Source organism: Notamacropus eugenii, chromosome 4 (genome assembly GCF_028372415.1).
Source record: "Notamacropus eugenii isolate mMacEug1 chromosome 4, mMacEug1.pri_v2, whole genome shotgun sequence".
In the NCBI taxonomy this organism is placed as follows: Eukaryota; Metazoa; Chordata; class Mammalia; order Diprotodontia; family Macropodidae; genus Notamacropus; species Notamacropus eugenii.
In genome coordinates, this window is record NC_092875.1 from 240,406,058 (window position 1) to 240,429,912 (window position 23,855).

At 37.6% G+C, this 23,855-nt stretch overlaps 1 protein-coding gene across 1 annotated transcript in view; it reads left to right on the forward strand.

Annotated features, from left to right (window-relative positions):
- Window positions 1-23,855, forward strand: part of LOC140502464 (disks large-associated protein 1) — a 100,915-nt gene that overhangs the window by 43,659 nt on the left and 33,401 nt on the right. Inside the window, exon 4 of the mRNA XM_072606607.1 lies at window positions 8,109-8,530. Within this exon, the coding sequence (XP_072462708.1) occupies window positions 8,109-8,530 (422 nt within the window). The remainder of the gene's footprint in view (window positions 1-8,108; window positions 8,531-23,855) is intronic.

Here is a 23,855-nt window from a genome sequence, read left to right on the forward strand (position 1 = left end):
AGAGCTAGGAAAAACACCTGAGAGATGGTCTAGACCAATACTCTCATTTTAAAGATGCAGAAAGTAAACTTTAGAGGAAATAAAGTCACTTATCCACAGTTACACAGCTATTTAAGGGCTCTTTTCCTGACCATTGCACCACACTGCTTTTCAGTATTAAGAATCACACTGGAGGAATAACCATGAAACATTTGTGAAAAATCAACTGGCAAATGTGACCCATAAGATAAAGTGACAATTTTGTTACCTTCTTTCATTTGAGAAAGCATTACTTCTCCACCAGAAGTCAATTAAAGTACATGATAGCTACTGCAGGAAAAGGAAGGAAGTAGGAAAAATGAACAAACTTATCAGAGTTTGAATCAAACAAAAGACTATGGTTCTATAAAGCCACCAATACCTCTCCATTCACATCCTGCCGCTAGCGTACAGCACAGAAAGGAGGAAAACACCTCTTGTGTGTTTTGTGCCTCATTGTTTTTTCTTTTTAGTAAACTTTAGGAATTTGCTTTCAATCATTTACCATCAACTAAAAGGAGAATCCTGAAATTAAAGTTAGATGTCAGAAGTGCTAAGCCAATATGTGCTATGCTACTAATGTCTCTACAACTAACTCTAAGCATTTAAAAAACACCAACTTTCTCACTGAAACTATGCTGTCATTTTCATTTTTTTTTGTTCTAGGCTTGTCATTTCATTGGTCAGGGGGAGCTCATGGCGAGGAAGCTTCCTCCATCAATGCAGATTTCCCACTCTTCTGCAGTTGATAGCTGGAGACAGCTGTTTGGTGCACTGGTCAATTAATAACTGGTCTAGGGTCACAGTCAGTTTGTATCAGAGGCAGAAATTAAACCCACATCTTCCTGATATTAAGGCCGGTTCTCTATTACACCATGCTACTTTTCCTACTTTTGGAGAGTGTTTAATTTTTAGCATAATTACAAAAGAAAAAAATAAAAACTCTAAAATTTTTAATTATTCTCATTTTTTGGACAAAATATTCATTTTTCCTGTGGAAATTTTTACACATCAGAATCTTTTTTGGTAAAAGGCAGGTTTGCAAAGAAAAAAGGGGTTAGGCATAAAAGTGTATAGAGCGTATTCAGAACAAAGAATGGTGGGTAAATGGTACAGTCACTGATTTCTTTCATTATCCTCAAACCAAGTCATCCTTAAACTTAACTCTACTTTTTACGATCTACATGAGTTCAACAGTAAAAATAATTTAAATGTATTAAAATAATTAAGAGAAACAAAAAATCACATTTGAAAAGGAATACTCAAGTCGCCTATCATACTTTGTCATGAACAACTGTCTGGATGAACCAAAACACTACCAATGTCGCGACTGCCTTAAGTTTAATGAAAATTGATTCCTGTGGTGAGAGTGACAGCTCTAACAAGTGTACCTGGCTTTCGTTTTATTTAAATGTAAATTCCTCAGTTCAGAGGAAAAGAGGGAAAGGATTAGTAATTTATTTTTCCATTAAAATATAGATTTTATTGCAGAATCCTAATTTTAAAAATATGCAAATATGATTGGGTTTCATGTAAAGTAGCTGGAGAATGCCAACTTTTCAGGGAAATTATTAATTTGTCTGACAGAAGACTGATAAAATTGTCATCCACTTGCCTTCTTAAAACACCAAAAACCAATACCTTGCATAGTTGTTCATCATAAAATTTCCAGGTTTCTCAGAAAGATTAATAATTTCTTGTCCACATGTTGCTTCTCCCTCAAAAGCAAAGGACACACACGTAAGAATCAGTGTTTCTCAGTCTTCAAGTGAAATCTCTTCTCATAAACACCCTTCTACTTCATCTCCTCAAAAGAGGTAAAAATTGTAGTCTTCATTTGTACTGTCTATGTCCTAGACAAGCCTTTCTTTAGCTTTTGTTACACATTTTCCCAGGCAGGCTTCCCACTTCTAACAGCCAGCTACTGAGAGCTCCTAGAATCCAGGTTAATTATATTAGGGAAGGTCTCAAGGCAATTGGTTTGTTCTCCTCAAACTCTGTGACCTTGACCTGTTTCACATCTTTTCCTTCATCGTTTGGGTGACTTTCTCCTTAGCATTTTAGACTTTGCATCCTTCTAGATCTTTGTCTTAACTTTGTCACATTTCACATATCTTTGGACATGGACTGCTTGTTCTTTCTTGGTGTTTTAATCTTAATCTACAGATGCGATATGTCTGACCCAGAAGTCTTTAGTGATGCTCTCTGATGGCTGCACAGATTCAAAACAGCTCTTTTGACCCAATCAGTTACTGAAAATTATGAGCTGAGTTATTTAAACACTATTTAGATTGATTAATCTCTGTAAAAGGAATGATACTACTTGTGAACTCAATGTTCTCTGAGATTTCTTTGATATTTTGTCCTAATTAGAATCATAAACTTTTAGAGCTGAAAAAAAAGGACTCATAGATCTTCTAGTCTACACTTTTCATTTTTTAGAAAAGAAAAAGATGTTCTCCTTGGTCACAGAAGTAGTTTGTGACAGGGCCAGGCTTAGAGCCTAGATCTCTTGACCCAGTTTAGTGCTTTTTATACCACCCAATCAAGAACAGTTGGCACATTGATTAAGGGCTGGTACTCTGTTCACTGCACTGTCTAGCTACCCCTGCATACGTAGTTTAAACCATTAATGCCATGCATCTTAGTCAACCCCTTTAGGGCAGAAAGCCCAGACAAAATAAGTAATGGGTAAGATACCTTCTCATTTCACAGATGAAAGAACTGAGGCCCAAAGGAGGGGGAAGTAATTTAACCCAAATTGTTCAATTGTGCAGAACTGGAATTGGAACCCAAGTGTTTTAACCTCAAGTCCAGTACTCTTTTTATTATGCCATGTTTCTCTGAATTTGTGGCGAATAATTATGTAAGGGGCATTGATCAGAGGAGTCCCTGATCAACTTGATTTCCCCAATGAATTTATTAAATTCATAGAGAGTGACCCTTTGTTTGAAAGCAACTGGATGGCAACCAGTATTTATCACAGTGCCTGGCATATAATAGGTACTTAATAAATATTGATTGGTACCGCCTTATGAAGTGTGATATTAGGGCCATATGCATTTGGCTATAGAGATTAGGTCTAACTATATATGTTAAGGGCAGCTGCGTGGCACAGTGAATAGGGAACTGAGCCTGGAGTCGGGAGAGTGGAATTCAAATTCCAACCTCAGGTACTACTAGCTGTGTGACTCTGGGTAAGTCACTTAACCACTTATATGAGCTGGAGAAGGACATGGCAAAATATTCTAGTATCTTTGCCAAGAAAGCTCCAAATGTGGTCACAAAGAGGTGGAACAACTGAATAACAATAGTTTATGTTAAGCTGACTGAGAATCAGTAACCCTTCCCTATGGTCTATAAAATCAAGATGGTTGGTCTCACTGAAAAGGATTTCCTCTGTATATCTCTCAGGACTTCTTTTGGAGTATAGCAAGTAGGGGAAGGTATTTCTTTCTTTCTCCTTCCAGTCATCTGATGGTGACTTAGAACAAAAGTACACAGCCTTAGATACTGACAATGGGTTTTTCTAGTTTAGTAAATGGTTACATCTTGAGCACCAAGAATTTTCTTGCAGAACCACAAGATAGATGTTGACATGGGTGTGGCCATTCAGCCTGAGAGAACTTGAAACTCTGGGAGTTATTTGATGGGTAATCCCAAGTTTGGGTGTTCTCAAGTTCAGTAGTTCAGTCACCAGATCTTCCAGAAACAGGAGACTTCCTAATGCAGTGTGCACCTTGGAGGAAGAAGAGAAGAGACCATGTAGTCTCTACTTGGAAGTAGTGAATTATTCTGATAGTGCAGGTCCATCAGAAATAGGAGGGCTTCTTCAGAGTCCTCCAAAGTACCTCGTAGCCATCCCTAAGTATCTAAGCCATAGGGTGACTTGTGGATCTGAAAGGGATGTGAATGACCCTGAAGAAAAAAGAGCTTTTACTGGATATTGACCCAATAACAACTCCAATTTAGTTACTAGGGATGGAGGTAGGAACTGATGGGTTATTTGCTTTTTGTCTTTTTTTTTTTTTTTGTATCCTCATCACTTAGCATGGTAGGCACTTAATGGTAGCTGACAGACAAACTTACTGTTTATGGCTTCCATTAGGTACTTTAGTACTTTTGTGTTTTTTATGGGATAAAATAAAATCTGTCCCATATTTAATAGCCACACTGTGCCTTGAGTGCTTATGTGAGAGCTGGGGACCCCTTATGCTCACATTTAGGGATAACAACATACAAATTTTTTCCTAAGTATATAAGAAAATTTTCTGGGAGCTACTCTGGGTGGAAAAAATGAGCCAAGGGGAAAAGATAACCCTCTGAGATCAGCCCTCTGGATTGAACCCAGTTCATGCAAGCTCAGAGCCTTTGCAGGAGGTGGGGGGGAGGGGGGAGGGAAGGAGGCACCTGAGTCATGGGTTATACCTGTGGCTTAAGTAAAGTTCTGCACTTATATGAATAAGTAATTGACTTAGAGAATCTAGTATAATTGTTGCTTCTTATTGGTCAGCTTTGCACTCATTCATTCAGAAAATTGTCAAGCACCAAATGCATACAATTTCAGTTCGTCAAGAATATTTTTCTAACACTTTTAAATCCTAGCACCACGCTAGATGTCAATATTAATACAAAGAAATAATGGGGTTACAAAATACATGCCCTGCTCCTACCCTATCACTACCACCCACCCCCCTACATTTCAGTCAGTCTCATTAACACTTCATAAGCAAACTCTCCTGAGAAGTTTGTTTTTTTTTAAAGTATTCTTTTGGAATGCAATATATTTTCATGAAAAGAGCAAAGGATTTTGATTGGAACCAGGATTCCAATTCTGGCTGTCTTATTTACTATCTTCCTTACTATATTACTCAGGCTTAGTTTCCTTATCTGTAAAATGTAGAGATTGAACTAGATCAGAGGTCCTTAAACTGGGCTCTGTGAATCTTTTTTTTTTAATATTTTGATAATTATGTTTCAATATAATTTGTTGCCTTGGTAATCTTGTGTATTTTATTTGATTTATTTGAAACCATTTTTTCTGAAAAGGGTTTCATCAGACTGCGAAAGTGGTCCATGAAACCCAAGATTAAAGTTAATTACTAGAATTGAGGATTTCTGGATTCTCCTCCAAGTTTAAATCATATGATCCTATGACACTGAGCAGGGTATGCCTATATAGGATGTAGGTCCTTATCTTCATGCAGCTTATCAATTAGTCAAGAAGATGAGAGAGAATAGAAAACTAAAGGTAACGTTGCTCTAAATAATAAATTCCAAATGAGTGGTAGAGACAGTAAGCTCTTCAAGAGGTTCAAGAAATGAGAGATAACTTCCATCTGGGGAGTCTGGGAAAGGATGCTTGGAACAGGTGTGTTTGAACTGGACCTTGAAAGGTAAGAAGGATTTAGGTAAAGAGAACGAAGGACAGTGTTCCCAGCAAATAATAGGAGGTTATTATGGCAAGAGGAGAGAGTTAAGGGCAAACCCTAAGGAAGATATAGGATGCCCAAAAGGAAATAAAAGTTAACTCCCACAGTGGCTTCAACAGTCAGGTTAGTGGTAAGGAAAGTGTTAATTTTAGGTATCAGGATCTACTTTTCTTCTGAACTACACATTCCACATCCCCCACTTCTTATTTCAAGTCAGAAGGAAGAATACCATCAAAATGCCTTCTCCCAACAGGTCCCCAGCTAACTAGGTTTGAGAAATGACTCTTGTCTATAAAGACTCATTGGAGAAAGCCAAGCAATGATGCCTCAGTTATCAAGGTCCGCTCTGTGTTGACTACATACTTAGACCTGAGTAAGGTTCTATGGAAAATACAAAGAAGACGAGCTCTTGATCTCCAAAAGACACAATTCAGCTGATGTATTCTAATTATGTCTACAATAAGTTGCCTGTCATTTTGGTTGAAAGGAAAAAGGAAAGGTAGAGAATAGTAAAGTATTAAAATTCATGGTGCTCCTAAAAAAAGCCAGTTATAGAAACAGTAGACCTGCTAGGTGTGAGATCCCATATGGTAGAAAGTCTGGGTAAAATGGGCTGTTATGCACAGATTACTGTGGCCCTACCCATTTTTTTCAGCACCTGGAAAATTATATTAGCTCCAGACAGCACAGTACAATAGAGAAAGTCATTTGATGTGGAGTCAGATGGTCTGAGGTTTGAGTCTCAAGTACTTCGCAACTAGCTTTGTGGCCTTAGGCAAGTGATTTAACCTCTCTTGGATTCCTCAGTTTCCAGACCTTTGAAATAGGAGTAAGAATAATTGTATTATCTAAATAACATTGTGAGGAAAACACTTGATAAATGTGAGTTATTATTAAGGCACGGTACAAAATTTCCTTTGACCCTTGTAATACTGTATTCTCTGGTTCAAAACAATCAGGAGTGGAACAGGATTGTTTGCTGGGTTGGAGCAATCAGCCTGAGTTCTCATAGGGTTCTCATTTCCAAAACATCCCTATATCAGAATCAGCAACATGTTTTTCCTTCCTCTCTAGACCCCAGGTCAGTGTCCCAATAGGTGGGTTGTAGAGATATTAAGAAAGCTAAGACATTTGCCCCTAAAAACAGAAGGACTGTAGTATATGGTAGAAAGGGACTTGACTAGACCCTAGAAGGCATGAATTGTAAACTTGTCTCCATCATTCAGTAGGGTATTTATGGGCTAATCCCTTAGTCTCGCTCTGCCTCAGTTTCCTCACCTGTAAAGTATAAGGAAATAGTGTATGGCCTATCTACACAAGCAGTTACTGTGGAAATCAGCTGAAACAATGGATGTGAAAGTAATTTGGATATGTAAATCATTCTACAAGTATAGAGTGTCATTAAAAATAAATTAGCCCAAACAATTCAAAGCAGCATAGTATCATGTCATAGATCTACTGTTGAAAAGAATCTTAGAAGTCATCTAATCTAATTCCTTTATTTTTTAAATTTTTATTTAATTTGATTTTTCAGTTAATAAGTATTTGTTTTCTTTTTCTCCCATACCCCACACCCATTGATTAAAAAAAAAACACTCTTAACAAATATTCATAGTCAAACAAAACATATTTCTTCGTTGTCCGTGTCCAGAAACGTATGTCTCATTGTGTATCATGAACCCATTGCCTCTAGGTAGCATTTATCATTGATCCCCTGGAATCATTATTGGTCTTTGCGTTAATCAGTGTTCTTAAGTCTTTCAACATTTTTTTGCCTTAATGATAATGTTATATAAATTATTCTGGTTCTGCTCACTTCATATAGAATCCATTTATATATACCTTCCTAGGTTTCTCTTAATCCATCCCTTTCATCAGTCGTATTGTATAATAATTTTCCATTATATTCATGTGCTATACTTTGTTCAGCCACTTCTCAACTGATGGACAGCCCCTGCCTTATTAGTTTCCAGTTCTTTCTCATTACAAAAGACCTACTATAAATTTTTTGAACATGACTCTTTTTCCTCTTTCTTTCAACCTCTTTAGGGAACTGAGGCTGAGAGAGACTAAGAAGTTAGCTCATAAACACTCTACTGAGTGATAGAGTCAAGTTTACAATTCATGTAGTAATGGTATTATTGGTAGGTCAAATGATATGCACAATTTAATGACTTTCTAGGAATCATTTCTAATCACTTTCCAGAATGGTTATACTAATTCACAGTTCTATCAGCAGTGCATTGATGTGCCTGTTTTCCCACAGACCCTCCAACATCTGTCATTTCCCCCTTTTTTTTGTCATTTTTGCCATGTTGACTGCCATTGTCTTTATCTCACAGAGGAGGAAACTGAGGTCCAAAGAAGTTAAACTTGTTCAAGGTCCATTTAAGGTCAAGGTCATAAAGGAGCTAAGCCCAAGTTCTCTGCATCCAAAACCAGTGGCTGTTCCATTGTACCAGAATGCCTCAATGTGCTTTTGGAACAAGGGGCTACCATACCAATTTAAAACATTTATTTTCTCTGTCATTTGTATTTGTATTCTTTGTCACACAGCTGGGATAAATTCTCCAATTGTTACCTCCACTAGGAGAGCTAGAATAAAGTTTTGCTTCTGGAAATACCCCTTGACTAAGCATTCTTCCTCTATTTTCTAAGTTTCCGCAGGTTCACCCGGTCTAACAGTGTGACAGCAGCAGTACAGGCTGACCTGGACTTCCATGAGAACTTGGAAAACTCTCTGGAATCTATAGAGGACAATACCTGCCCAGGACCAATGTCCAGGCAGTTTTCTCGGGACGCCAGCACCTCCACAGTGAGCATTCAGGGGTCAGGAAACCACTACCATGCCTGTGCTGCAGACGATGACTTTGACACAGATTTTGACCCTTCCATTTTGCCTCCTCCGGATCCTTGGATTGACTCTATCACTGAAGATCCCCTGGAGGCTGTTCAGAGGTCAGTGTGTCACCGAGATGGTCACTGGTTTCTGAAGCTTCTTCAGGCTGAGAGAGACCGGATGGAAGGTTGGTGCCAGCAGATGGAGAGAGAAGAACGGGAAAATAACTTGCCTGAAGACAGTAAGTAATGATCAAATTAATATTAATGAGCACTTTCACATCTATTAAGGTGTGTGTTTTGTTTTTTAATTTTCTTATTCTTTTGCCTGGCAGATAACCTACAAATTCTTCTCAGTGTTACACCCCCAAATGATAGCATGTGAAAGAACCAGGCAAATCCAGCTGAGAACATAGACAGTATAGACTGGTGTACACATAGAAAATATTACTGGGTAGATGTAACACTTTTCTCAAATATAAATTTGTGACATTTACTGATCTAGGGCCTGAAACTTATGATGAAGGAAGCCTGATGTTTCAGTAATGGGTCCTTTTAGCTGCAGCTGTTTCTACAGATCACTAATGTGCCAAATAATCAATGACAAATTTTTTTTTGACTTCCAGGTGTACTTAATCTTCTCTTTTCACTTCAACTGATAGAAGCTCCTTAAACAAATCAATCAATCAATAAGCATGTACTAAGCACCTCCTATGTGTCAGGCACTGTGCTGGGTACTGGGAATATAAATAACAATGAATGAAATAATAAATAATTAAAATAAATAATAATAAATATATTATACATGCAAATAAATAGAATTAGTAAAAATAAATAATAAATAAATTCGCAAAGAGGCTACATTCTAAGTGAAGAGATAGTAAGACTATACATATATATATATATACACATACACACATACATATGCATATATGGACACAAAATAAATATAGAGAGAGTAAAGACAAATAAATGCAATGTTGTTAAATGCTTCAGTCAGTATTTCTCCCATGTGATCGCTTTGGGGAAATGCCAGTCAGACAAAATTAGTAAAATATCTGTAAAATGTTTATTTTGTTTTCTAAAAACTAAATTATAGATGTATTTCTTTCAAATGAAGATCCTTCTCTCCCTCCCACTTACTACCCTACCCCCATTAAGAAAGCATGAAAAACAAGTCCCTGTCACAAATATATGTAAGCAAGCAAAACAAATTTCCACATTAGCTGTGTCCAAAGAAGTCTCAGTCCACTCTTTGAGTCTATCATGTCTCTATCAGGAGGCGGGTAGTGAGTAGTAACCTGTTATAGAATAGCTTTTATAGAAATATGGTTTTATTACTTTCAAATTATATGGGGTGTCTAGAATTAAGCTAACAAAGCACTAACCAGTAGCAGTCTGGGAATTCTGTTTTAATGAATACAGGTACCATAATTAAAACATCACTTATTTGTAGAGAAGTAGAGCTTCTAAAGAAACTGAGGAAATGTGAAAAGTTTCATAACTAAAATAAACTTTCCCCTACAAACTTTTTTTTTTTACAATATGTCTATGGAAATTAACACAAATTCTAAATTAATGGAGTTTGATTAATAAAGTTCTACTGTACTTACTGTACAACTTGTGGTGAAACATTCCAAGCGATTGGTCTGATCAGTCACAGTCAAACAAACTGTAACTTACTCTCACATAGTGATGCCATTATGGTCGTCTTTGAGAATGAATCATTTGTCAAATGGTAGCTAGTTGGCCTTTGAACAGCAAAAATGATAAACAATTTATGTTCAGAAATGTCAGTAGAAAAGTAAAAAAAGGGTTAAAAACCTACCTAACATCATGGCAGAGAGTCTTAAGCTTTTTCAGCTCATGGCTTACAGGAAACCTTCCCATACCCCTGTCAATATGAAAGGAAAGAAATCCTAACCTTTACCATGCATATGCAAATAAGAAACAAACTAGAGAGATTGATTTTTCATAAAGAAAACTTTATTTGGCACATGTTTTAATATCATAAGGTTGTTAAATATTTACCAAAAGAGTGTCATATAAACTGAGACCCTTGATTCTGTTTCTTATCACCCAAGGGTTTTATTTTCAGTATAGTTTTTGAAGACGAAACCTGCGTATCATCATCAGCCTCATTTACTTCTTCCTTTAGATTTGATTGAAAACAGGACTGAAAATTCTGACTCACAGAGATTAATTAAAGCTTTGTAAGCATATTTAGTAAGAATAGAATATGCTTCTCCAAGGGTACATCCACAATCTTGCAGCTTCACTAAATGGAAACCAATTTAGTGTTTCAGGTTATTATGACGATCTTTCTCTAGGCTGTTGCTGATTTTTTCTGGTTCAGCTTTAAAAAAGTGTCTATATTCCAATCTCATTCATTTAGTCTTGACTTACAGAAACTATTTCTTCAACTGCTTCTTTCAAAATGTTTTATATCTGCTTTAATACTTCCTCCCATTCCTACTCTACCCCCTCTCCAATGCAGAATTTTTTCCACTAACACTACTATTTTTGGAATATTTCATTAGATAATAGAGGTATATGCTAAATATTCCCTGTGCTCCCTTGACCAGTTTCTTGTACCCGATGGAAGCCATGGCATCATAGGATTCTTGTTATAATGGACATGCTGTAAAGTTGCTTTCTAAAGCTAATTTCAGATTCTACTGTGCATTATTTGAGTACTCAAATGGATGGTGTTTCTTTGATTTACTTAATTTGGGGCAAAACTGTCAAGTAGCAGTGATTCTCCATGCCAACTCCTTTTCTCCTTCCAGTGATTTTTTTCCCATTTAAAATAGCCTGTGAAAAATAATGGCTTAAGGTCCCCAACATCTCTTATTATTTTCCATGTCTATACATAGGGCTTCCTCTGTGCTTAGCTTTTTGTCATTCCAGCTACATAGAAGGCTTCTTGCTGCCGACCAGCTCATTTATTGCACTCCTGGGCTGGTTAAGATATTCACAAATGGAACAGAGTAAATCTTTTGCAGCTCCATTCACCAACTAAGGATCAGTGGGTAGAACGAAGTCATTAAGAAGGAAACTAATTGCCTCATGTTCTCCTTTCCCCTTTCTAGGAATACCCACCATTTGTTAAATTATTAGCAGACAGAAAGCCTAAGTAAAAGAGGCTGTTGTCTTTTGTGTTGTGTTCCTAAAAGCTGGTATGCCTGCCTTCCCATGTATGGCGGGCTGGCAGACTGGCTGAATTTCTAAAGGAATTCAGTGAAGTGGACCTAGAGTTATCTCTACTGTCTACCCCCCCACCCCCAGCCCCGTAGTTCTGGCTATCCTGATAACTTGCTACTTATTTAACTTAGGTAAAGTCATTTAGTTTCTTCTACTATCCGTTTATCTTTCTTACAACAGAAATATCCCTGTCCTGTCACTGTTTTTATAAAGCTAAACTGAATATGGGACAGCTAGGTAACACATAGAGCACCAGTCCTGGAAGTCAGGAAGACTCATCTTCTTGAGTTCAATTCTGGCTTCAGACACTCACTAGCCTTGTGACTCTGAGCAAATCACTTAACCCTGTTTGCCTCAGTTTCTTCATCTGTAAAATGAGTTGGAGAAGGAAATGGCAAACCACTCCAGTGTCTTTGCCAAGAACACCCTTAAACACCCTAAACACCCTTAACACACTCACAAAGAGTCAGACATGACTGAAACCTCTGAACAACAACAAAGAATTGAATATCATCTTAGGATATGACTATTATTTTATTATTATTACAAAAATACCAGAAATCATAGCTAACATGCCTTAATGTTAATTACCATATTGATATACTTTGTTTATAAGGAAGATTAAAGTTGTTTCAGAAAATCAATTCCCTAGCCTATATAATTGAGGGTTATCTAGATGGTCTATTAATTACTATCAAGTAATAATATTATTGTGAAACATATGGCTAATATAAGTAAAAATACACATCAAAAAACTCCATTTTGATGAATTCAGTGATGCAGTGTGACATGAACAAGAACACCAGACAAGAGAACTGAGTTAGCTTCAGGTTTCCTCGGGCTAATTTATGACCATAAGTAAATTATCTAACCTCTTTGAGCCTTAATTTCCCCATCTATAAACTGAAGGTGTTGGATTCAATGCTCTCTAAAGTTACTTCTGACCTAAAGTTTCCATGATTTAAGCACCAAGGGGTAATACAGATTCTGTTGTGGTGGAATGTTTATGTATCTAGCATTGTTTGAAGTAAGTGGATCATCTTTGGGGGGTTTTGAAACATTTTTGTTAATCAGATTTTTTGCTGTGGTAGTAATTCATATAATGGGAATAAAAATACACTATTTTTCAGGCTCCTAGTTGAAGCTATTTACCCGCACCCCCACCCCCAGCCTTCAATAAGACATGCATGGAAGCTTTTTTTCCTAATACGTAATGAATTTATACTGATCTACCCATGTTCTCTGTTTTCTATGACATCATGGCACCGAAAGTTTCTTCTCCCTCTTTATTCTCCACCCACCCCCAACAATGGCTTATGATCTTCAAATAGATGAAGCTAAGGATTCAGTCAGTGGCTCCAGTGCCAAACTGGTTCATGTATACATATAATACAATATACATACAGTATATATAAATGTATATACAATATATATATAGACCTAAATGCACAACACATGGCACTGGCCTTTTGACCACAATTTTCCAACTAATTGAGGTAATCAGTTTTAAATGTGTGATACACTAAAAAAACCAAACAAAAAAACTTCCTCAATTTATACTAGTTAGGGGAAGAATTTCTGAATTACGTAACTTTTTTTTAAAAGGTTATTTAATTTAATTTTAAACTTTAAAGTATTATTTTAATTCCAACTACATATAGTATAGTATAGTGGTAGAAAGTTGTTTTGGAGCTTAAGAGGTGAATTCAAGTGCCACCTGACACATATTGGCTGCCTCAGGAAGCCTGACAAGTCACTTCAATACCTACAATACTGCAGCAGAGCAGATGTATGTTTGCTTTGGGGAGAAGGGATTCCTCATTCAGGAGTCTTTTATGCCAATAAAATCAGAAATCAGGAAAAAAAATTCAAGTAACATGCTAACTAAATGTTTACAGGGAAAGCTATATCCGTAAAGTCTGCTTTAATGAAGTGGCAAAATTCATTTGTAACTAGCAATCCCTGCAAATGATACAAAGTGCTGACGTTCTTTTTTAAAATTATTAATTTATTTGTTTTCAGTTTTCAACAATCACGTCCATAAGTTTTAAATTTTCTCCCCCTTCCTCTCTCCTCCCTCCTGAGATGGTCATGTGATCTTATATGGGCTCTACACATACATTCCTATTAAACACATTTTCACACTAGTCATGTTGCATAGAAGAATTAAAATGAAGGGGAGAAACCATGAGAAAAACAAAACAAAACCTAACACAAGAGAAAATAGTCTGCTTCATTCTGCGTTCTAATTCCATAGTTGTTTCTCTGGATGTGGATGGCGTTTTGCATCGAGTCCTTTGGGAGTGTTTTAGGTCCTTGCATTGCTGTGAAAGTCTATCAAAGTGCTGACATTCTTAAAAGTAGTTCATCCCACAATTGCTTTTCCACAATTTGTTAAGCATGCACTTTCTTCATAAATTAAATATTGACTATTTTATTTTATAGTTTAATTTATTTTTATAAATTAACTAATGACTATTTCATGAGTAACATGGTGCAATGGAAAAACACTAGATTTGGCGATAAAGAACCATGTTCAGATCTGGGTTCAGCTATCCCACACCATCTTTAAATCATTTCTGTATGGTGTAGTGGAAAAATTTCAGCGATTGGAGTGGGAGGATTTAACCCTATTGTTTACACCATGAGTAAGTCACTTCACTCTGTGGGCCTCAGTTTCCTCATTTGTAAAATAAGGGGGTTGGACAAGATAACTTTTCGCAACTTAACTAACCTCTCAGTTTACTGTAAAAACCAGTCTCTCAGTTTATCTGTAAAAAATCAGACTGAAACTAAAATGGTTTCTAAGGTCCTTTTCAACTCTTTGTACAATGATCTTGTAGGTTAACAATTACAGCTGCTACGAGTTGCTGGTGATAGGACTTCACTGAAAGTATCTAAACAGAAATGAGGTGAATACCATGCTTTAACTATTCTTTCATTGGATGGGAGATTGGATTTGATCACCTTAACAACTTTTACAACTCTTAAAATTTTTCTTTTTATTATGAACTTGATAGTCATCCAGAAACATGAACATGTCTATAGACAAAGAACAGAAAAAGCAGATTGCATTAAAAAATGTGAATATATGTACACATCAATTCTAACATGGTAGTACCAACACTACCCTTCTTGTCTGTGTCCATCCTTCTGTTCTCTATTTATTTTTTATATGTTTCATAATGCCCTCTTCTTTCTTCTTGGGTTTATTCATTCATTTGTTTGTTTATTTATTTGCATTACTATCCCTTCATATCCTCCATAACACTTCACTCTCTCTAATAAAAGGTTTCTTTTATAGCAAAATACAGTTATGCAAAACAAATTTCTATTATATTGATCGTGTCTTAAATCTTCCAACTTCTTCCAACTCTTAAGACTATAAATGGGGTGGGGAGGAAGGTCAGAATTTAAATTAGTGAGCTTTTATTATAAAGCCAATACTTGGTAGAGATGCATTCTGGAATAGGGAAGTCCCCAAAATTATATTGTAGGGTGCTGATAATTAAAATGTAAAAGGAAGGAGGGAGTTTTTCCAATACATTTTCCCTTTTCTTTGGGGGTAAAGGTGGGCGTATTGGACCAGACAAGGCTGAATTAAGACAGACTGAGACTTTAATCTTCCAAACCAATCTTGACGCAATCTGGAGGCAATATGGTATAGTGGAAAAACTGGGGAAATTGCAGGATTTGGAGAGAGAGGACCTGACTCCGCTACTTGAGCAAATCACTCCATTTTCTGGGCCTTAGTTTCTTCATTTGTAAAATAAGGGAGTTGAAGCAGATGATTCTTGAGGACCTTTGAAGCTCTGAATCTATGATCCTATGATATTTTAAGTCAAGGATTAGAAAAACTGCTCTTGGAATGTTCAGTAATACATAGGCACCACTAGGGCTCTGGATAAAATTGGAAAAATGTTTCTGTTGTCTTCTCATCTCTCTTTCTGAACTGCTCTCCCCTTTTCTACTTGCTTTTCCCATGACCCCCAGATACCCAGTACCTCTAGGTGTCCAGAGCTACCCTCTCACATAGGCATACAATCCTGTTCCAAGAGTTCCCCTCCTTCCTCCTATCCCTACCACAGCTCCCATTCAGTGAGTACTACTGACTTCAGCCAAGTATTAATCTGTAGTAACTCACACTAACCAGTACAGATAAGTGCTGGTGGCACCATGGATAGAGGACCAGACTTAGAGTCAGCAACACCTGGGTTCGAATCTGGCCTCATCTACTTATTAGCTGTGGGCAAGTCATTTATCCCTACTTGTCTCAGTTTCCTCATCTATCAAATGATCTTGAAAAGGAAATGACAAGCCACCCCAGTATTTTTACCAAGAAAACCCCAAATGGGGTCACAAAGAGTAGAACATGACTGAACAATAACAATTCACATTAAGATATGGAAAGGATTTTACCCTTTCCAGAGGATCATTTGAATCTTAAGTCTTTAATAACCCAAATTAATCTCTAACTAATTCAAATTAAACTGTGAGAAAATATTTTTTCTTGGGAATGTTGAGGGGAGAAACACCTCTGAACAGAGCCATAACTAGTACTTCTGGAACCTGGGGAAGCAATCGATCAATAAGCATTTATTAAGTGCTCACTGTGTCAGACATTATGCTGGGCACTGGAGAGACGAAAACAAAAATGAAACCATCCCTGCCCTCAAAGGACCAAGATACTATGGGCATGGGGAGTGGGACAAGATACACATACAGCATGTACACATAGAAGTACATAGAAAATACATGTAAAGTAATCAATTTTGAGGGAGGAAGCACCAGCAGCTGGGATCAGGAAGGGTCAAATACTGAAAATAGCTCTCATGTTGTTGAGTAACTGATGGATTGATACCAGAAAGAATCAGTTACCTTAGGAGAATGGTCATAGATCAGAGACCACCCAGAACATAAAAAAATTACTACTGAAGAGGATATCTTTGGGGTAAGGAACTGGGCAAGGCTAGGTAGAGATACAGCTCATCTGGAATACAGCCTGGGTTAAGGACTACTATTATCTGGTAGCCTCCTATTTTAACTAATAAATGTTTGCTGATGAATTGAGTGATTCTTTCTAAGTGACAGCTCAAGTTGTATTGCCTTATTAAAGTAATACAAATGCTGCCAGAACCTTTTAAATTTTTAAGCCTCAGTTGCTTCCACTCTGGTTGCAGTTTTGCCCTTGGGTACTGAGTCTGCCAGGTGGTAAAATAAATGGAATCGAAACTATAGCCAAAGACACCCAAAAACATTCCTACCTTTCTTGGTGAGCTCTGTTCCCTGAAGCTTAGTTAAAAAAAAAAAGACTCATTCCTTGGAGAATATGGTTCTCCTTCAGCCTGCCCATATTCCCCAAATCAAGCTTCTGAGAGGCTGGAGGGAATGTTCCAACCCCCCTCTACAGCCTGATAACTGTTTGCTATGCCCTCAATAAGCAGTTATCCCACCTCCACTTGAAGAATGTATGTGTGTATATATATATGTGTATGTATATGTGTATATATACAAATACGTACATGCACACATCTCTATATATGTATACATATATATGCATACACACACATATATGTATGTATCCTGCATGTACCTAGTTCTTTTCATCTTGTCTCCCTCAATGGAGAGTAAGCTCCTTGAGGGAAGGGACTCTTTTTTTGTCTTTTCTTGCATCGCCAGGGCTTAGCACGGTGCCTGGCATGCAGTAGGTGTTTAGTAAATAATGAATGCTAGTTTATTGGTCAGCTGACCTTCAGGAGCAAAGAACTAAATGCTTTTCATTAGAGGTCATTTCATTTTTGGACAGCTTTATTTTTTTTGGAGTTTCCCCTTATATTGAACCTAAAACTGCCTCCCTGTAACTTTGACTCATTTGTCCTAGTTAGCCAAGTGCAGTAAGTTTTCTTCCAGATGACAGCCCTTCAAATTGAATAACAGAAAGTCCTCTCCTCCTTATTTCCTTCATTTTTTTCTGCTATCTCATTTTCAAGGCTGATCAACCTCCAGGTCTCCTTCCCTTAGGTGAATTTGTCATTATCTGTCCTAAAATGGATGCTGGGAATTAAACACGGTTAGGTTTGGTCTAATCAGGACAGAGCCCAGTGGGACTAGAATTTTCTTCCTTTTGGACCCATTGCTTTTCTTAATGAAGCCTAAGCGCCCTTTCGCTCTTTCGCCCACCATGTTATTCAACTATTCACTCACTGAGCAATCTTTTTCACATGAATGCTCTCTAACCACATGTCCCCATCCTCTGCTTATGCAGCTGACTCTCAAATTCTTTCTATCCAAAGATGAATATTCTCTTTAAAAATTCCAAACATTTCATTTGAGTTATTCTTTTAATTCATTTCAATTCTACAAACATCTATTGAGGACCTAATGCATGTAAGGCACAATGTTAGATGCCAGGGATACAAAGACATGAGTGAAAACAGTTCCTCCAGGAGCTTATATTCTACTAGGAGGGAAACAAAGTGTACACAGATAAGTAAATATGAAATTAATTTGAAACAGTTTCAATATGGGAGGGTACTAACATTTGAGAAAATTCTAAAAAGGCCCTATGTATAAGATGGCATTTGAGCCTTGAAGGGAGCTTGGAATTTCATGAGAGAGGTGAGGAGGGAGAGCATTCCAGACAAAGATGTGAAAACCAGAATGAAATGGCACATACCAGAGAATGTCAAGTAGTCCTATTTGTCTGCAACTTAGAGTGCAGAAGATACATAATCATCAAAGGAAAGTCCTATTTTTTGTCCTATTGCCTATTTTATCAGTAGTCTTGGTTAGCAATTCTATATGGCTTTTGAAATTTCTGTTAATTATTCTTTGAAAATACTTGGTGGGTTGATTAGTTTATGTTTTTTCCTTTAGGCACTTTACAACTGTATTGAGATCTTTTTTAGCAAAAGATCTTGCAGCTAGGTTCTGATTAGTGTGAGTGATGAATTCCCTGAAGTGGACCCATTATGTTCAAATTTGCGCTATTCGAAATTATAATTATGTAAAATGTGGTAACTGGTTCCAGCCTAATGGACATGTGCTGGGCAATAATGGGATCACCTCAGAGGATTTGTTATCACTAATTGAGACCTAGCTGGAGCGTTAGTATGCAGTTGTATTTTCATAATGAAAACTTCTAAGATAAACCCTAATCACATAGTGATGTGCATATGTAATTATTCACTAGACCTAGGGTTCTTCTTTTTTTATAAGAAAGTCAGAAAATTATATTTCAATTTGCAGTCAGAGTTCATCAGTTCTCTCTCTGGAGGTAGACAGGACTTTTTTTCATCATGAGTCCTTTGGAATTGTCTTGGATCATTGTATTGATCAGAATAGTCAAGTCTTTTAACAACTGATCATCATCATCACACTATCCCTGTGCAAAATGATACCCTGGTTATTCTCACTTCACTTTGTATCAGTTCATATAGTTCTTGCTATGTTTTTCTAGAACTATCCCCCCTTGTCATTGCTTATAGCACAATAGTACTCCATCACAATCATATGCCACAACTTGTTCAGTCATTCCCCAACTGGTAAGCATCCCCTCGGTTTCTACTTCTTTGCCACCACAAAAAGAACTGCTATAAATACTTTTGTACATATTGGTCCTTTTCCGTTTTTGTTAATATCTTTGGGATACATACCTAGGGGTGGTTTTGCTAGGTCAAAGGGTGTGCAGTTTTGTATCCCTTTGGGCTTAATTCCAAATTGTGTTCCAGAATGGTTGAACCATTTCACTATAGAACAGGAATTCTTAACCTAGAGTCTGTGGATGTCAGAAGATCCATAAATTCAAAGAGGGAAAAAAACCTGCATCTTTGATTTTACTAACCTCTAGCTAAAATTTAGCATTTCCTTCCATTGTGATTATATTATTTTGAACCATTATTCTGAGAAAAGCCTTCACCAAACTGACAGAAAGACCCCTTGACACAAAAAAAGTTTAAGAACTCCTGGACTAAAGCCAAATACATGAATAAAGGAACAGAAACAATTCTAATGTGTAAGGTTCCAGTCTCTCTTCCATCCCCTTGTTATTTCTGTATCTCCTTTTTTGATAATAAAGGCGTTCCTGAACCAGAGTTGGAGAAGCTTTCTCTTTTCTGAAACTCCTTTATTCTAACTCAACATTATATCCGAGTGGTCTTTATAAATAACGGTAATTATAATAACTGACATTTATGTAGTCCCTTAAAGTTAGCAAAGTTCTTTAACTATATCTGACTTGAGCCTCACAACTTTATGAGGTAAGAACTGTCGGTATCACTATCCCCACCTTAAAGATGGGAAAACTGAAGACCAGGAAGGCTAAATGATTGCTTTGGATCATGCTGGCAGCAAGTGTGAGAGATAGGATTTGAACCCAGGTTTTCTTTTCTTTGGGGGTGGGGGAAAGCAATTAAGGTTAAGTGACTTGCCCAGAGTCACACAGCTAGTAAATATCTGAGGCTGGATTTGAACGTAGGTCCTCCTGACTCCAGGGCAGATGCTCTATCCACTGTGCCAGCTAGCTGTCCTGAACCCCTGTTTTCTTGATTCTAAGTCCAGCACTGTAGCTGTTATGCCAGATTCCTCAGGAGTAAGTGGGAAGTCTGTTTTATTAGCGAAACCCTTTTCTGGATTAATAACACACCTTGAGAAGCCATGTCTGTTGTTGTTGTATCCTGGTATTTGGGTGTATAGAATGATAAAGCAGAGAGGGAAGAAAGAGTTACAAGAAACCCAAGTTTAGGGCCCATGAAAAGAGAAAAATCCTCCCTTTTGAAGAATGATTAAGAGATTTCAGAACAAGTTGAGGTGGAAGGAGACCCTGAGTGCAAAGTGTGACTAGTGGCCTAGACCTTAATGCTATTATGGAAATGCTAATGGAAAATCCACATATACCTTTCCTAGTTAAAGTCGGAATCAGAGTTGCATGTGCCTTGGTGCCTCAGAAAACCTTTAAGGATTATCTGCTTTATAACAAGTAATAAAATTTTTAAAAAAGACTACTTTATTCACTATAGACTGCTGTATGGCCTATGACCCATTCCCCCTTCCCCCCCAATTATAATAACCTTTCTCAATCTCAAAGTCACAGCTCTAACTCAATATTTGTATGTCTCTGGCAAACTGTTCCCTAGAGAGAAAATCATGGAAAATCATAGGAAGGGTTGTATGGGGAGAAGTAAATAGAGACCCAAGGACAGAGATGTAGGGTAACATGAGGAGTGGACTGGGGATGTTGCTTCCTGTTTTAACTAATTATTCTTGCTAACTAGGTGCTAAACTCTGTACAAATACCTGAGGCCAGGCCCTGGTTTCTTCTCTAGGTGAATGCTAAAGGAGGAAAAAGGACCAACCCTCTTTAAAAATATTGCTCAGTTATCTCCTTATTTAGTCTGTGATGTCAGCACAGATTCCTGACTCTGACAGCTGCTTCCTGAGCAGGACCTTGTGTCTGACATTTCCTGGGCGAGACACTGTTTCCTACTTTACCTGAAGCCAAAGCACTGGATATAATAAATGGGAAAAGCTGAAAACAAAACCTTACAGCAGAGAATAACTGTCTTTTAAAAAATGGTCATTATTGTTATTTGTTTAAGGTTTGTGAGAGTCAAGTCGATTCTTATCTGTACGATAGGAGCAGAGCAAGGACTCTGATTTTCCTCTGGAGCCTTCAGCTCCTACAGTCGATAGTGTGTTTTGAGCTTGATAACAAAATAATGAAAATTTGTAGTGAGCGAAGCTTCCTCCAAGCCAAGGCAGCTGACAGAATGCCTGTTCCCCCATTTGAAGTAAAATGATACAAGCTTTTCTCAGACAATGCAGCCCTTGTGTGAAACAGCTGTCTCAGAGAGATGGCTCAGTGCCGTTTGACAGTGGTCTGTATGTTACATAGATACGTGTGGTATTATCTAACTGGGAATGAAGCTACCAGATGGGATTGAATGTTTCTAACTAGGAATGCAGTCTACTGTTGTGCATAAAAAAATAGGCTAGGGTTTCACTAGCACCAGGATGAAATACCAGTATACCATACTTAGAAATCTATCTTTGCCTCCTGAATTGTGGACAACTTATCATATGGAATTTTCAGGCTTTATCTGAAGCTATTAGCTGATAAACCTGGAGCGTGTGCAGGAGGCAGATTAATTCCACCTTAATTTTACTTGGTAATCGCATCCAAGTTAGTGAAACTTGGCCCCAGGTCCCCTAGAAGCTTTGTGAGACTTGGCAGCAAATGTGGGGCTGGTAAAGGAACCTGAAATGGGGTTTGCCTGGTTTCAGGTTTGGTTACGGAAGTTTTGCATGGCTATTCTTGTGACTTTATATCAGTGATATCACCAAGGACTTGCTCATCCAGCCTATTTTAAGATCCAGCCTTGGGTGTCCATACAGCGTTCACATTTGGAGTAAGGGTGAGGTAGAATGGAAATGGGAGAAATAGCTCTTCCCTGTGGGAATTCATGAACACATCAACTACAGACACCTCTGCATCCCTGGACCCAGATGCAGAAAACATTCTGGGCTTTTTTCATCGTCAGTCTCATCCCATCTTGAATCCGTGTCTTAAAGTAGCCCTCTTTCTCTACCCCCCCACCCCTGCCCAACACAATTATTACCCAAAGAGAATTGTGGGATTTGTGAACACAGAGGAGTCTGAAGTCAGCTGGAGTGGGACTCAGGATAAAAGGAATGTTAGGGTAAGTTTCTTTAGATTCAACCTCATAGGATATTTGCCCAGCTTAGCACTGGGCATATAGTGAACATTCAGCACATACTTGTTTGGACTATTCAATAATAATTACTCTGGGAGAATACAGTTGCTACTGGCTTCAGACATACCAGCTCTCTGAAGTCTGTAACACCCTTTGAAGTTAGGATCTCAGTTTTTAAGCTCCCAAGTAAAACTGAACCCCAATTTTACTTGATAGAGTAAAAAAAAGATCACAGGCTCTAGAGTCAAAAGACTGGAGTTTGAATCCCACCCATGTGACACTGGGCAAATCATTTCACCTCCCTGGGCCGCTGCCTCCTAAGCTGTAAAGTGGGGTTTTAGAGCAGGTAACCTCTGAGGTTCCTTCTTGCCTTAAATCTATAATTCTATGATATCACCTGTCTTAAAAAGCTCAAGAAATTACTATTTGTTCGTGCGATATTTTAGCTTCATGACTAGAATATATAGAAGTGACTGATAGAAAAAAACGAATTTAATTATAAAGAAGAAAGACATCACTTACCAATAAGAGTCCTGGTGGGATACGAAAGGAAAAAATATTAGATTATCCAACTACTTGAAAACTTGTTCCTTTAAAAAAAAGATAGTATTCTCTTCCTGTGGAAGATCTAGTTAAGGTTGAAGGCAATATCTACCTGGGAATCATTTTCTTTATTCTCAAGTAACAGTTTGATTTCTGTTTAAAAAAACAAACAAGCAAACCAAGACTGTTTGTTAGGTGTAAGCTAATTACTCTTGGCAGGAATGAAACAGATCCACCATTTTTCTACTTAGACCTCATATTGGATAAAGTTTGATCATGTGTGGCTCACAGCAGATTACAAATGTGCCTGAACCAGTTGAACTAAAGCTATGAGGAATTATTTTTCAAACCAGGATATAGAAGTAACAAATGAATATGTACCATGTAAATAACCCAAGCAGAATGAATACTAGGTCTGGAGACAAAAGATATAGATTCAGATTTGGAATCTACTACTTACTCTGTGTGTGTGTGTGTGTGTGTGTGTGTGTGTGTGTGTGTCCAGGCCGCTCTTCTAGGTAAGTCCCTTCACTGGGCCTCAGTATCCAATCCAGTAAACTTTTAGGAAGTGCCTCCTATGTGCCTGATAGAGACAAAGGACTACAACCTCAGGTATACTGTCAATGGCTTCAACATTGGTTGATGATAATCTGTTAAGAACGCTATGAAAGTATTCAGCCCATCTCTCCACTCATCAGTGTAGCTCCTTCAGCATTGAGTAGTTGAGATGCTCCAGACTATGCCCATAAATAGTCTTCAGAGCATCATAGAAAATGAATCTCATCTGCCTTTTTGCTGAGCCAAGAATGCTGCATCTCTCTAAGCTTTGCTTACACTTTACTTTTGATGGCGTTAAATGCTGTTCTTAGAACTGACAAACTCTTCTTCAGGTAAACTCCATGGAGTTCTCATTCTTGTTTAGCAGCTTCTGAATTTCCCCATCATTTTCATTGAGCCAATCTTGATGGTTGCAACTGTTCCAGCCCGGATGAGTAAATGCAGTGTTGTACAGTGTTGTCTCTGAAAGCTGCTCATTCCTTTTCTGCTCCAGTGTTGCTAACTGTATGCTGATTTAGCTTTCCCTCCAGTTCCGCAATAACCTATTTAC